The following is a 16998-nucleotide window of genomic DNA, read 5'->3' on the forward strand; positions in this document are numbered from 1 at the left end:
GCCGCACGAGCGAAAGCACATTTTCAATGTCAAATTGGGCGAGGGGAAATCTGGACACATTCAAAACTGTGACACGTTGACACATCACCAGGGCTATTTTGGATTCTGCAGCGATGTCTCGTACTGTAATTTGTAAAGAGCTTTGGTTAACCATTGTCTGTGGCGTCAAAGCCTTATCCAGGTTACGGTTTAATTCTGCTCCAGTTAGGGTCTTTCAATGACCTATTTGTTCTGGAATAAAACTAACCAACAATTCGGGGGTAACAAACAGCAGCGGCTGATCTGTGCAGAGCATGATGTGTTTGCAAGAATGAGCTCAGGATTATAAGCGTATTACTCATGACAACTTGCCTCAGGGGGCCACTTGTAAGGGCTTTTTTTTTTCTCCCCGCAGAAGCCTCCACAAAACTGCCAGTCCCATGACCTGTCCCTTCTCTGGGTGGTGGCAGTTCCAGCAGCGGCTGGCATAGGCCGTGACGCTGGTACAAGCTGGCGTGGTCAACTCCCCTCAATAATACTAACAGGCAGAGACACTGACAAGGCACAATGACATCTGTTTGAGGAAACCTTCTCCCTTGCACGCTATACTGGCACCCGGGCAGGGGCCCAAGCTGGCACTCACAGGACAAACAAGCCCCATTAGGATCGGCATCATTTACATCTTTATTTGTTGATATATTTCCTCGTGTCCGGACACAGAAATCACAGTCCACAGAAAAGTCCTAATGGTAAAGAGTGAACGGCTAAAATATAGAGATGGCAAGCACTGAGAGCGGATTAAATCCCATGACAGGACTTCAAATGGCGCAAATATATGTCGCTACATGCATCATCTGCAAGATCTAAGGCAGCAAAATCAGACAGCATTACTAAAGAACCTCATTATCATGCAAATGCCATTTATTCCATTTTATCTCACCCCTCTCAATAGCCCATATGGCAGCGAGTCCGCACAGAGGAAGACACAGGGAGACCTCGTGCTGGGCAAGCGGCCACATCAAAATTCCTCCATCTGTGGTCAATTGAGTTTGCGCGTGCCTGGGTTTGTGTGTGCGTGCGCTGGCTTAGTACCTGTCTTCAATCCACCTGTGTCGGTGCTGGCCCTCATATCACAGCCAAGACGCCTAACCACTGATCCTTGGAAGAGTGATTATTGTCTTGCTTGGTGTGGACCAGACAGGAATGCTGGTCAAACTCGCGTCCCAAGAAGAGAAATCGAGGCCTGTCATGTGTCCTGGGTGACTCATGCTTGGGGTTCTGGGGCAGCAGCAGGAGGTTAAAGCGCTACTTCAGGTGTGTGCCGGGATCGAAACACACCCACTGACTTGGCCTAACGACGATGAAAAAAATAATTTATGGAAGGAACTGGAGAAGGATGTTAAATTAAATCATGATTAAAGCTGCCCGAAGTCATCTCTACTTTTTTTGCCACTTTGTTCTTTTATGGAAGCTTTAATGAACATATCAATCACATAATCACACTCAAACATACAATGAACATATCAAATCCTCATTATGCATTTGCCTTGAGAACCAATCAGTAATGAATACTCTAAATCACTCTGACATCGCCACTAATCGAAATCTGATCAGCAGCGTCTGAGATGCGGTGGGAGGAGAGATGGGACAGACAGAGAGCAGTCACTGGTCTCCCTCTGATTTCCCTGTGAATGACAAATCATGCATCTTGACAGCAACCAGACATACAAGATAAGCAGTTTTCATGCTGTCTGAAGCAATCAATTTAAAGGGAATTACAGAGCTCAGTGATTATGATGAGAGTCTATTAAAGTAAAATAGCACGGCAATCAAAATGATTTAGAGATATGGGGAGTGGTGCCCCCCCCCCGCAAACGACCACATGCATGTATGCAGGTTCATGTACACATGCATGATGAACAAGCGGTTCTGATTAGAATGAGGACTGTGCACGCTACACCCCAGAACATAAGAGTTGAGAATACACACGGGGAAACTGGAAATGGAGTGCACTCTAACACAGCCTGAAGACAAGAATTAGAAAAAATGGGAGGAGGGAGCAGCTGCTCAGGCATACGAAGAAAAAAAGAAAAAGAACTCCCGCAATTAATAGCTGCAGATCAGACAGTGTACATGTCACGTATCAGAAATTTTATTCCTGTAGTTTGAATCCACTTTTAATTCTGAAGCCAAGAACCATAAGGGAATATGTTGATGTCTACTTCAGTGAACCGGTGAGACTGTTCCAGACCGCAGGCACATACTTTCCTTTCTGCTATTCAGTCCACCGAACCAAGGTCGTGTTACTTACGTCTGCAGACAGCAATCACAGAGGCACAGCTAACTAAAAGAAATCACTACGAATGTAGATGAACTAAAACTCACACTTAGAACTTAGAGGCAAGGCATTGATTCAATCACTTAAATATACCAAAACTCCAATTCCTAAATTTTAAACTTAAAATTTAAATTCAAACCACATCACTCCCCATTACAGACCACTGAGAATCTCTAAAATTCTCGATACGTCAGTGTCAAAGTTCAACTTGTATAACACAGCACACATCCATGCTGATGTTTCCAGGGCCCAGTGACGCAAATGTTGACAGTCCAGGGTTCATATATTGCGTTTCATCCAACTTAAACAGAATGACACATCATACTCACCTCCCCATTTTTTGCCTGTCAGTCATCTTTACTGCAATGAATAAAGCTCTGCGCCAGTACAACCTGTCACTCTGTCACTCAGATGGCTTAAAAAAAAGTAAAAAAAAGACTTCTTGTCACTGTTCAGGTGGAGCTGGGGAGGAATTCCACTGTCTCCTTTGATTTTCCTGTCTAATCTTTCATTTTCTTTGGGCTCTCTGTTATCTCCCAGAAGTGGGAATCACATTTTAATTAGGTCTGTCCTTGCTTTGCGGCTCATCTTTGCATCTCCCTGTCCTGTCCTGTGCGCTCATCCTATGGGCTTTGGCTTCCTTGTCGGAAACTCCTGGTCCCCACACACAATCTAACATCTCCCCCATCTTGTGCCACCTTTTCATTCTTTAACTGCTCCATCTCCACTCACAATCGGGCTCTCCTGCTACTGACAACAAAGAGCACCCTGTCTCACAAAAAAAAAAACAAAAAAAAAAACTATGTTGTGCAGATGGGGGAAACACAATAAACAGCCACAACAATAGAGAAATGAAAAAGCATATTATTATGCATCCTAAGCGCAGGGAGAGAATGGAAATACAGGACTCAACTGCTGGTTCCTTGGGCAATCAACAGCGAGCCTGGATTGATTGACTCCGTCAATTAACAGGATGTTAAGCTATGTCTGACCTCTACAGGGTCGAGAGAACCCAACACACACCGCCCACTACATTCTGGAATTATCGTGTCACTAATTGGCGCAAAACAAAAACATTCACAATAGAGATTAATAAACTGGCTAATGAGACCCAACACAATCGTCTGGTAAAGAGGCAATGCATTACAATGCAAGGCGCTGCACTAATAATAGAACCAAGTCATCTGCTGTTTTGCTGCGACGGTGACACATCATTTTAGCCTTTCATCCCGCAATGTTTTGCAACCTGGGAATGCTTGAGATTGAAGTAGGCCTTTTTTTTTTTACCCTCACTTAAAAAAAAAAAAAAAAACTTTCTTGCATTCTTGATGAACAGTCCCCCTGACAATAGATACATCGGTGGCTTTTTCACTCACAGTGCGACAACATAACTGTCACGGTTGATCACCGGGTCCTTGCTGATACGTTCCCCGTTTTGTGTGGTCCGGTAAAAGCCTTAGAAACCACACTTCCCGCACAAAGAGCAGAGCCACGCTTCTGAGATAACACCGCATTATTACGACAAACTAATGATATCCAGGTATAAGGAGACATGGGAGGCCTTCTAGGTGAGCAGTGATATATCACGCCATGTAAAAGTGTCCACTCCACACAGCGGTGCAATGCGAAACACTATAATAACCGAAAATGCACCATGTGAATCACTTATCGTAGTACATTACAGGACAGGTAATGGAATATTTTTGGCAGCTTAAGGCAGCAAAACTGTTACTATTGTACACAGCTCACAAAATGGCAGAATTGGCTATAACTATTTTTCTAATGTGGCCCAATGCTGAGAGCATCAGCTTATCGAGCCTAGAAATGATGGCACCTGCACACCTAAGCTGCAGTGTAGCTCACTACCAGCCAGAGACAAGGAACTGCTTAGAGAAAACACAGTGTTGTCTGCACAGATGTCATGGTTCAGATTTATTTAGAGGGCAAATGCTCCATTAGTTGGGCTTTTTAATTAGCACACTTGTGAGAGAGGGTCATTAAGGATGTCTGACAGAAGACCTGCTGATGAGGGGGATGGAGACACTGCTTACTCCGGCCCTGATACCGCACAGACACACGCAAACACACAAATCTGCCTAAAACCCAACAACATTTCACACAGTCATCGACAAACGCAGCAACTCAACGTCACGGGTGCCACAATATTTCCACTCCGAAATGGCCCCAGAGCGCAAACAAATCTCCCACAAATGTCTCCATCACCAGCAACCCCCCACACACACACGCAAACACACACACAAGTCCCTATTAGAGCCAATTTACATTTAAATACATATTCATAGCGAACGAGTCGGTGTCACCGTACCGTTTTCCGGGTGTTCGGTCTCTCCAATGCTGCCATCTGGAGTGGTTCTCTCATAGTGGTCCTCAGGCAGGGTCAGGGGTCCGATGCGAGGACCAGACGATGACTTACTGCTGGGAGTCTCCGATTCCTCCAAGCCGCTGTCATAGTAGCTGTGCTGAGAGGCATCCTGCAGGTCCTGCACGGGGTTGGTGGTGGAAAAGGTCACTCGCCGATGGGGATGCTAGAAAACAGTGAGACGACTAATGAATTTCATCACCGCAAAAGAAACTTTTTCCGGCGACATTTTTTTTTTTTTTTTTTTGTTAGGTGGTTCCACAACGGTTGCATGTCAAATGCTCCAACTCAGAACTCAGATCATTTAAGACCCATTGCAGGCTTTACAAAGTTCACTCTTCAAAAGTCAGAAAATAGAATTAAATATTAAACACTCTTAAATATTAAATAGTCTTTTGCACTATTATTATTCTGAAGATTATATAAGGTAGAAATATATGGACAAAGCGAGGTTATCGACTCCAATAATAAGAGTGTGCAAATTAGCCGCTGCAGAGATGAATAAACTAAGGCAAAAGTATTACATATTCCACGCTCTAACACCAAGTTTTACTCTAAATATGGGGCATTCATTTGAATATGTTCTACGATACTGCCATGTTTATGCGGTATAATAAATAATTGGACGCACTGCATGTTCTGGAAGTAGTGTGTCTACAAATGGTAAGGTTTTACAGAACAAACCCAGGCATGCTGATATTGTATGTGGTGCCCCTGCCCGTCTTATCTGAGCTAATAAAAGAGGAGATATCGACCCAGCGTGCAAAACGTAAAGACGTGCATTGACTTTGTTCATTTTCCATCTTATCAAGAGCTCCAGATGGAGGTGGGATATGGTATGTAAGAGCCATGTGCATTATCATTAGTCAAAATGACAAGTTGAGAACCAGATAGCAAGCCTCTGTGTACAGATACAGCCTCGTTGTTCCAATAAACTTAGTAGTGCACAATATATGTACATTTGCATGGACATGAAAGCAAACGTCACAAAACAAGTGTCACAGGGTGTCACCAGCAGTGACAACGTAAGGTATTCCTTCTCTTATTATCATTATTAGCCAGACAGAAGTTTCATTTTCTAAATCTGCCACTGCCAAATGAATTCTGATGACAATGATTGGTGCACTAATCAGTAGCCCCAGTGAGCTACTTCCTATCTCCATATTTTAATATTTCTCTCTCCGAGGCTTTTGATGTTTAACTGAGCGGAGAGCTAGACAATATTTCTTCAATTTAACTAAAAAGGAATCCCAGGAAGATCTAAATAAGGCAAACAAAGCACTGAAAATATGCTTAGGCTTTATTTTGCAAGTATTAGAGGATGTCATTAAATATGACTTAGATGAATGGAAACACTGATGAATGCTGATTTTGAGTTTGAAGAAGCCTAAAGAAACGTATTATAAATCATTTGAGATCACACCCCTTATCAAATTGAATGGCTTGTAAATACAGTTAGGAGACCATTAAATTTCCTCTTCCAAAGATCAGTTTACTAATGGCTACTTACCACCGATCCACAACAGAAAGATGACTCCTTAGAGCGCACACGCAATCGCACTCTTCCCCCACCCCGCCACGCCCCACCCCACACCACACACGAGCACCTCTCGTAAAAGTCAGGAAAGCACTGATACAGCAGAACGGGCCTGCCTCTGCTACACAAGTCAGCCCCGATCAATACCACGGGCCTGCGCTTTCTACCATTCAACCACTTTTCTGGCAAACAAATCCATGCTAGAAATCATTCGAACCATCCGCTTTTTAGTACACACACGCCAGAATACTGAGAAATGCTTTTAGAGCTCAGGTAAGTGCCATCAGCACCGCGTTCTTAATGCTGTTAGTGGGCTTCCAAGTGATTCCAGAAATCTCTTCATCGCCCATCATCGCAAGCAGTCATATTTTTCTGGCTTTACAGACACATCTCTTGGACTTTCATCTAAATAGTGATTATTAGATTTTTGGTAAACATTACTATTATTATTTATTATTGTTATGTCTTTTTTTTTTTTTTTTTCCCAGCAGTTACATCGCAACACCAATAAAGTTTCATTTGTATTGGTAATTCCGCAGGGTACCTGTAACATTTGATGGAACTAAATCTAAATTTTCAAACACGATATGTAAGGAATCTTTCAAACAGTGATGGGCGTTCAAATGAGAAAAAAGTGGGTAATCTGAGGTTATGGCTGGTTTTCTTGCCATTGAACGTGCCTTTGATAGGTCTTTGATCTACACATGAAACAGTTTTAACTGTCAAAATGTGCGGGACTGAAAATACAAAGCAAGAACGTTTAAATTACACTGACTGATCTATTTTAACCCATTAACACCTGAGGTGCCCGTTAACACAGTATTCTTAAACCTAAGCATTTTTTTTTTTATAACATAATGAGGCTTGAAAGATGTGAAAACGGGATAAAAAAAAAAGGTGATGACATTGCATCTGACTCAAAAGGGAGATGGATGCAAATGTTGCATTCAGTTTTATAAAGGATATATGCATATGTAGACTTAATGGATTAAAGAAGCAGGGTCTAGGAAATACTGCCAACTAGTGTTGAGGTTGCAGATTGCAAACCGCTGGATACCCCCTCCACAATCTGCCCTTTCCAAGCATGAACAAGAATCTACAGCAGTAGCTCCTTAATTCAAAAAGCTTGAATTTCAAAAGAAAATACAATGATTAGTAGTTACTAGTTATTACAAATCAATGAAAGCATAATTATGAAAACTATAGTACATTTTCCTCCATCACCCTGGTAAATAATGAGTTCATCTACTACTGCTTTTGTAATATTTAAATAAGTGTAATATTGACACATGGCTAGACAAAGTACCACTGGCCACAACTATTTAAATGTTAGTTGTTCAAATATGGATTCTTGCTTAAACTTCTCCTCAAGGCATCACTCCAGAGAGTCAGCATGTTTCCTGAGTATGATAACTAGCTAAGGCTGCAGAGATGGAAAATAGATTCTCCTTTTAGTCAGAGCACAAATCCTTTGCCAGGCCTTGGGGGCTGCAGGGATGCGGCAAGACGGAAGGACGGAAAGGGGAGGCTGAGCAGGAGTGGGGAGTTGGTCAGGCAGACATAGGCGGCACTTTGGCTGGAGGGGACAAGCAGAAGGATTAGATTGTGGAAGACTGGGGGGCGGGAGAGCGGGATTGTTCGGGCATTGTTGTAGCTCTAAGTAGCTATGGGGCTCAGAATGAAAGAGGGGACATTTACGGTGACATCTGAACTCACACCCCATTTAGATTGGGCTAAAATGGCCTTATTTATAAAAAATAAATAGTAATCCCAAAGCAGATGGAAAAACACAGCAGGGCGTGGTCTTTACATGGATTATTTTTCCGTAGTATTATTACAGAGCAATCAACCTCTAATCACCCAGAGCCCCCTTTTTTCTGTGAGACTGCCGAACATGTTAATTGAATATAAAATCTTTAAATAAAATTGAAAGTGATCAGATAAACTTATCTGTCATCTAAATTTCCTCAGTGGTTCTCCAGCACATTAAGGTAATATAAATTGAAAGAAATGTAAAAAAAAAAAAAAAAAACTGCTCCTGTAATCCCACTTGTTTGTCTCAAACTATTAAATACTACAGATCTTACAGTCATATTAGCCCCTTAGAGCTGAAATTCCTTGAACCTAATGTGCACTGAATGACAACCTGTTCCTTTATTTCCCATCTAACATCTCACAGAAACATAAAAAGTGGTATTTCAAAAACATGGGTCAGTGCCTGAGCCGGCTGACTTTAAATGAAACTTGTTCTAAATGACATTTTTATAATTGGTTTGCACACCATCACCTTGATGCGATCATTTTTAGGAGAGTGAATGTCTGTATCACATTCCCTTTATAAGTCATCTCTTTTGAAATTTTCCACAATGAAAAGCCAACTGGACATTTTGCAGAGTTATTTTGAAGAGGTTTCACCACTCGTCCATCTGACCTCTTCAGTCTAAAATGAGTTTTGGTTTCTATTTGAAATATCTCGGGTAGACACCCACCCAAAACTCACCAGCAATTAGAGGATGCTGTTCATTTTAACCTGAGTGCTTTCCTCTCATTTCATGGCCAGTGGCTCTCATTACCCACTAAGAGCCAGAAAGACTCCCAAAGACTCTCCAAAAGTTAGAGCTGAAGAAGCCACACGGATGAATGGATGAAACATCTTCAACAATAATGTATTTTTAGATATACCATGACCTGGATAAGTCAAAGTCTTCACAGATATGTCTAAAAATTGCTTGACACTTAAGAAAAATATACTTGAGGTGACTTAAGGCTAATTGTGCCTGATATTGTATATTTTTTTTGTTTTTTTATGAAGGGGATGGGGGCCTTTTCTGGAGTTTCAGATGTCAGAATGTCAAATTAAAAGGCCTTGTCACAGAAAACAAACACAGCACAGTACACCAAAATGCTTTTTATGTGCTTGTATTCGAGGCTGTTATGTAAGCTGATGGAAGTCATTGTTAATTAACAGAGCCTCTGATAAAAAAAAAAAAACAAAAAAAAAACATCAATACGGAAAGACATTTGAGCTCAGGAGCACTATACCCTCTCACCGTCTAATCCTTTCATTGATTTGCAGAAGCCAACAAATCTCATAGTATAGGCACAGACATACAGTATAGATCTTGCGAGGTGTAAAGGCTGAGCCGCCTCTATCTGATGTCGGAAGTTGTGACTTTATCGGATATAAAATATCAGATGTCCTATCAGCCGGATATTACAACATTGACATAACACAGCTTGAAACAACCACCGGTTGTGTTTGAATTGATGCGGATTGAAACAGTCTGAAGCAAAACATTGCAAGTGATGATCTGTGAGATTTAAATCACGATCCTCTGTGGTGAAGCAGAAGCAGACGACGCCTGGTTTGAACTTAAGAGTGCATTTTAGGTTACGTTGCGACTGGGATCCCTTATGAAATTTCTGACACCCAGACACATGAGCATAAATATTTCATTCATCATATCTGATCCAAAGCAAATTTATGACTGGGAGCTGATATCAGATATAAAACTAGCTTTCAAAGCATTCTTTACATCAATTCCTACTCGGCAGCACAACAGTGACGTCACACCCAGGGAGCTGCTAGCCCCGTTAGCTGGCTGCTGCAAAAACCATATATCAGCCACCTCTGTCAGTAATGTTGTCTGCTGTGATGGAGGACTTCTGCACCGAGACTAGATATTGCTACGGTGTGAAGAGTGAGAGAATATATCTCCATTATTCACCCGGCCTGTGGCTCGCCGTTTTGTGTCTGTATTGGAGAAATGCACCACCAGTTTGTGAATGTATTCACGTCTATGTCACCGCCACTGCAACTGACCCAGATGGGTTATTGTTAATGGTTATATTTAATCACATGCAAATAACAGTCCGGACAGTCTGTCTTCAAGATTGGGTTTGAAATAAAAAATAATGTGTTTGCTGGTGGCTCAGATAAAGGAATAAAAAGAAGTTCCTGGGGCAAATAGCTGTGCCTGGGCAACAAGGATAGCGTTTTGGGGACTGTGGTGCATCTCAATAGCCACTGCTGATTTGCACCACTGATCCCTGATGGGATAGCAGACCCCACCGCTGCTGTGCTCTCACATTGCAGTTCCCCGAGTTCCCTGTCCATTGCGAATGCCCTGGAGCTACCTGACACCACTCTGCCGTCAGGTGCCCTGTCATCCAGCCAAGCCTCACTGATTGCCAGTGCACAGGGCTGCCGGTACTTATGCAGATGGGAAAGCTCCTCCATCTTCTCTGCCACTTTTGGAGCAGGCTCCCAGCAGAGCCGCAAGTGAATTAGACTCAGTGTTTGAATCTCTGTCTTGTGCTTCCAAATTTATGTTTTGACTGATCTGCGTGTGAACATTTGGCGATCAAGCTGGTGACTGTCTTGTATGTAATTTAACCATTTAGGAAGCAAGAGCTTATAGGTCGATTGCGTAACATACTATGCGACAAGGCACTGCACGTATACTGCAGAGGCAGTGGGGGCATATTCATAAAGTAAAATTAACAAATAAAATTGAAAACGCAAAAGATTGGATTATTAGTATAGTAGATCAATACTTGCTGTATGCCACATTTGTAATGAAATTTAATAACTGTACAAGCTGTAATATCTAACCTAAGATTTAAAACTCAAAGATGTATCTAGTCCTAGATGAATTAACCTCTGATTAAAGTTAAAGTGCTCGATAACCCACTTATGCCCCCGATTGCATCTCCATTTATACTACTCTGACTGCTCGCTAAAACATATCTGGATCATAGTCAAGTGTTGCATCATTTTTTTTTATGAATTAATCATAAAATAATCCTTTTTAACCAATTTAGCTATCCATTTTCTCCCAGTGATGAATAACGACATGTGCTAAATTAGTGTAGAGTAGTTAAAATAGATTTGCTACTTGCAGGAAAAATAATCAGCCTCTGCTTCTTTATTTTCCCCCGCTGTGTTGGGGGAAATGTTACTTTTGCAAAAGCTTAAATAATCAAAACAAGCACCCAAACACTTCATCTTAAACAAAATCTCTTGCAGCTTTCCATGTCCAATGGGTACCAATTTCTTTGTCACAGTTAGTTTGTTGCCAAATGTTTCTATTTAAATTTTTTATTACACTGAGGTATTGTTCAAGCTGCGTCACTGCAGCCGGTGAAACATGCTGAATATTCAGAATTTGCGGGAGCAAAGCAAGACTCTGACTTTCATAACTCAAAAGACGACACATGAATGGGGATAATAACCGACTAAACACAATCATTGCCACACTGTAGCAACTTGGGAGCAATTTGTTGGGAGTGGAAAATACCACTTCTGCAAAGACAATTAGGGAGCAGCATCTCCACCTCAAATAAAAATGAACGAGGAAAATGGGAGGCTTCACAAGGTAAAGAATGTGGGCAATATGCTTTGCTGTGAGACAGGTGGAGAGAAAGGAATGCATAAGGTTATGAGTGTGAGCTGCATTTAATTTAGTTTACAACCCGGTGCCTTTAACCGGCTGTGAAGCCAAACAGCTATGGCAAGCTCTCCTCCAACTTTCTAAACTGCGGAAAACCTATGTGGCCCTGTTTATCAATCCTGAGTTGGGGTTTATCGTATGTGTACTGGTGCTGGAAGCCAGAGTTTTCCTATTGAATCACAGTTATGTGTCTCTCTGATATTATGAAATGGGTTTTCTGCCCATGTTAAAGGAAACGGCTGATGTCTCAGTGCCCCTGTGATATCAAAAATTCAATTTAAAAGGATGAGAGAAAGAATGGTGCACGGCCTATTTTCATTCCCTCACACTGAGAGATATGAGAATGATGTTCTATTGTGTGGAGGAAATGATGCCAATCGTGCTGCAGAGAAATTCCTTCATAATTCAATTCAATTTCTTCTAAATCCCAATGGCAAGCTCCTCTGCCAAAGAGAGGCAGAATGACAGAGACAAAAAGGGAGGGCTGGAGACTGAGATGGAAGAAGAGAGGGACTGAAGATTGGGGCTGAAACAATGGAGAAACGGAGACAGACTAACAGAGAGCAGACACACTTAGCTGAAGGTAAGAGGAGTAGACGGCGATACAAAGAGGAGGGGAAGTGGATGGAAGGAAAATGTTTTAGCAGTGATTAATTCTGATCACTATGGCATTTTCAGTATAGCCAGCTAATTTTCTATAATTATCACTTTGCAGTGTCTGACAGAAACTTGAAACTTTTTATTTTTTTTTTTTTCTCTCCAGACATAACTTGTGGTTTATTTGAAGTATTGTTCAAACCGCACACCGGCACGCAGAAAACATATAATATGCATGCATGTCCTGTTATTCTAAGTAAAGCGCTATCTACAAAACGTGCATCTTTGATAGCCTGGGAGAAATCCCCCCGGTGAGGGACCTAGAATTTCCATTTAGTTACAGTGTTTGTGAGTACATCCTGGCTGGCATTTTGGGCGTGTATGCAGGAATCAATGAGCTGCTGCCTCTGAAGGCACAGAAAAAATGAGCTGCACCAACAAATGTGACAATGAAGAAGTGCACCTCTCAGTGTATGCAGCAAGCATAAAACCATAAAGACTGAAGCGGTTGCAAAGGAAATGCATATGGAACTGTTTTTATTTTCCATCCCACCATTATGTCCTCCATTCTCATCCCATCTACTGCTCTCTCTCTCTCTCTCTTTCGCCACACACACACGCACACACACACACCCACGCACCCACGCACACACACACAGTTGTTTTTGTAGGTGCAATAGCTCCGAGGCAAGCAGCGTGGAATTGGAGTCTTCAAAGAGTCTTGGATTATCAAAGAGACACAGCTACCAGAAAACTAGGGGACACGCTGGAGAGGGGGAGGGAAGAACATAAGCGTGAGGAAGGGAGGGGGAAAGAGTGCAGAGGAGTCAGCATGGGTTTGGGTGGAGGATGAAGTGATCAGACAGGGGAGGGGTGGGGGTGAGGGGAGGATAAAGACCAGAAGTCCCTTTGTTCCCGTACTGTAAATGGAGGGAGAGAGAAAAGAGAAAAAAAAAAGAGGCTGGAGTGAACGCATTAAAAAACAATCACATAGACCTTAATGGTCTTGATAGGCAAGACTGGATTTGCATTCTTCACTGTCTGCGGTGTTGCCTTTTCTGGAGGATTTCTTTTACCCTACGCAGAGAATTTCATTTCAATAGGCGCACTGGCCTTGAAAGACCATAATGTTGTCATAGTAAAACCAAGTATTACTTCAGCGGGACCCACCAAGTGTGAATATAGCTGCCACATCTAATGACAAATCTGACTGTTCATGCCATTCCATATGACATGAAGTGGGAGTGCTGGTGCGAATGCATCACCCTCCGACAAAAAGCTCTCCGTCAGCCTCTCTGTCCAACAGTGAGCTATGGATGCCTATTTTTTTTTCTCCCCCCCATTACAAGAACACTCCTCTCTCTATAGAACACATTTCAAGTGAGTGTATAAAACTGATTCTGGTCGGTTCGCTGGCGTCAGCTGCAGGGCATCATCCGGCTATGATCCTGTCCCGGTGCCACACATGCAGCTCCCACATTTGCTGACCTGGTTCTGAGTAAATTACGTCCGATGAGAGGAGAAAAAAAAAACAAAAAAACAAACAAACCAAAAAAATGATTTGAACACACAGTGTCAAAAACAAACCATAGTCTGAAAAGTAATCTTCTTCCCTACACAACTCTTGCTGAGAAGCCGGGTACTTACATGAACAAAAGTGTTCTCCCTGCCAGCACCCATTTGGTAATTCCGGGGCACGCCAAGACTGCGCTGGTGGTGCAGTCATTTGTTGTGACACGGGAAGAGGAGTGCAGGGGAGAATCGTGTCTACTCAACTGTTTGTCTACAGAGGCCACATGTGTAGATGGTCTGTGCCGTTTTAATTGCACCTGTTAATTCAGGCACACGTGTGCGAGAACAAAAGGGGAACCCGTTAAAAATGTAGCGAAAAAAAAATTGAATCTTGACTAGTGTTTATGAGCCACAGTTACTATTTAGTAATCAATAGCTGCCAGTCTAAGATAAGCAACGATGGTCTGTATTTTAACATTTACTATAATAATCGAACAATTGCTTAACTCTCATTACAGCTGATCCATAACTAACAAACCGTTTCTTTGAGTTTGTGTGGGTGTAACGTTAAAGTTAATATAGACACACAATGGTCACAGATAGTCAAAGCAGCTTTACAATACACAATATATTTGGCTAATTGGTAGCTTTCTGACATAATTAAATAAGATGATGGAACGGGGAGACACAAACGTAATATTCTTTGGTGCCGGGAGAGATTTAGAGGCGAGGGATAAGCTTCGGGGAAGCCAGAGAAAGGATCAGTGGTAAAACTTAATTGGGAAGGGTGCGGGATTAAAAATTTTGATTGGTTTAGGGTTTAGATGGTGATGTATTTCTACTGACACTCTCATTGTCTTAAACTGTGGGGACCAAATATGCTAATATGAATAAGCCAAAAAAGCTGTGCGTGTGTTAGAGAACGGAGTGAAATTTCTAGAGTTAGAGGTTTGCAAAAGAAGTGCTACCAGATGCTCTGGAAAGGAACCAGTGTTCAAAACACAGGTAACATGAGGTAAGCAGACAGGTTGAAATGGAGGACACAATACACAGTGAGTCAGTGAAGCATAAATCGGAGGGGATAGCTGGAGCTATTCCCTGCTACAAAAGGAAGAAAAATCGAACTATTTTGGAAATTCAGCCACAGGTTATCAGCTTTAAATATCTGAGCTTTTACTGAAAACATGATTTGGCTTCATCTGACACAAGATTGTACATTAATTCATCTGATCAGTGTTTTGTAATCTAATATATACTGTAGGAAGTGGTAAAGCGTGTCGGTCCAGTGTATGGTTTTATTTCCCTTATGTAAAGGGCCGGTGTTCACGGTGACTCATTCAAATTTCATCGGTTTCACTGTGAGCGATTATGTTATAAAACTATTTCTTTATTCCCTCTTTTTGGTTGATCTGCTGACCCAGACGTTAACATTCTCTTTGAGGCCAAAGTATATTTGCAGTTGGAAAAAAAAATCCAGGAACCACAAAAAGAGCTGCATTAAGAAGAGGACTGTTGTGAATCACAGTGGCTACAACGTCCCTTGGAAGCAGGCCAGCAGGGCACAGGGTAAGTGAGAAGCAGGGGAGTAGACAAATGTTTAGAAACCAGGACTATTCAAAGTAGAGGGGGTAATTCTCATTAGGGTGAGGGCCAGAGTGTGTATATGTTGGCCTTTATATATGGGCAGCACAGCAGTTCTGTGGCTCTGTGGTTACCACTGATGCCTCCCAGCAAATCCAGCTCAGGCCTTTCTGGGAGGAGTTTGCATGTTCTCCCTGTGCCTGCGTATGTTTTCTTCTGGTACTTCTGGTTTCCTCTCCACCTCCAGAGACATGCTCGTTAAGTTGATTGGTGATTCTAAATAGGTGTGAATCAGTGTTAGCGCTGTGATAGAGTGGCAGCCTGTCCAAGGTGTACCCCGCCTCTCGCCCGATGACAGCTGGAATAGGTTCCAGCAACCCCCGCAACCCTAGTGAGGATAAGCGGTGGTAGAAGATGAGATGAGATATACTTCTTACATACATCTAAGTTCAATTTCTCTAGCCACTCCCAGGCCTGAATCAAGAACTCCATCAAGAAATCAATTCAATAGGACCTGCCGGACAAAGTGAAGCAGACTATAAGATCTTCAAAAGCTAGACATAATGCTGAGATCCAAAGAAATTCAGGAACAAATGAGAAAGAAAGTAACTGAGTATTATCAGTCTGGAAAAGGTTATAAAGCCATTTCTAAAGCTTTGGGACTCCAGTGAACCTCAGTGAGAGCCATTATCCACAAATGGAAAAAACATGGAACAGTGGTGAACCTTCCCAGGACTGGCTGGCCAAAATTACCCCAAGAGCTCAGAGACGACTCATCCAATAGGTTACAAAAGACCCCAAGACCAATCCAACCATAAGAAAGAGACTGGGCTAAAATGAACTACATGCCAGAGAAGACCAAAACCACTACTGAGAAAAAAGCACAAAAAGGCTCGTCTCACTTTGGCCAGAAAACATTTTAAAGATCTCCAAGACTTTTGGGAGAATATTCTGTGGAATGATGAGACAAACGCTGAGATGAGACGAACTTTTTGGAAGGTGTGTGTCCTATTACACCTGGTGTAAAAGTAACAGAGAATTTCAGAAAAAGAACATCATAGCAACAGTACAATCTGGTGGTGGTAGTGTGACGGTCTGGGGCTGTTTTGCTGCTTCAGGACTTGGAACCATATATTCTGCTGTCTACCAAAAGATCCTGAAGGAGAAAGTCCGGCCATCTGTTTGTGACCTCAAGCTGAAGAGAACTTGGGTTCTGCAGCAGGACAATGATCCAGAACACACCAGCAAGTCCACCTCTGAATGACTGAAGAAAACTAAAGACTTTGGAGTGGCCTAGTCAATGTCCTGACCTGAATCCTATTGAGATGCTGTGGCATGACTTTAAAAGGGAGGTTCATGCTGGTAAACCCTCCAGTGTGGCTGAATTACAACAATTCTGCAAAGATAAGTGGGACAAAATTCCTCCACAGTGTTAGAAAAGACTCATTGCAACACTTGATTGTAGTTGTTGCTGCAATCAAGGGCCACACAGGGCCATGTAGGTTTACATTTTGTTTTCCCTTAATAATGAACACCTCCATTTAAAAACTGCTTTTTGTGTTTATGTGTGTTATCTTTGACTGATATTTAAATTAGTTTGATGTTCTGAAACATTTAAGTG

The 16998-nt window shown here is 42.1% G+C and overlaps 1 protein-coding gene across 1 annotated transcript in view; it reads right to left on the reverse strand.

Moving 5' to 3' along the window:
* Positions 1 to 16998, reverse strand: part of pcdh1a (protocadherin 1a) — an 82874-nt gene that overhangs the window by 15439 nt on the left and 50437 nt on the right. Inside the window, exon 4 of the mRNA XM_047607260.1 lies at positions 4644 to 4863. Coding sequence (XP_047463216.1) covers positions 4644 to 4863 — 220 coding nt within the window. The remainder of the gene's footprint in view (positions 1 to 4643; positions 4864 to 16998) is intronic.

This window comes from Mugil cephalus, chromosome 15 (genome assembly GCF_022458985.1).
Source record: "Mugil cephalus isolate CIBA_MC_2020 chromosome 15, CIBA_Mcephalus_1.1, whole genome shotgun sequence".
In the NCBI taxonomy this organism is placed as follows: domain Eukaryota; kingdom Metazoa; phylum Chordata; class Actinopteri; order Mugiliformes; family Mugilidae; genus Mugil; species Mugil cephalus.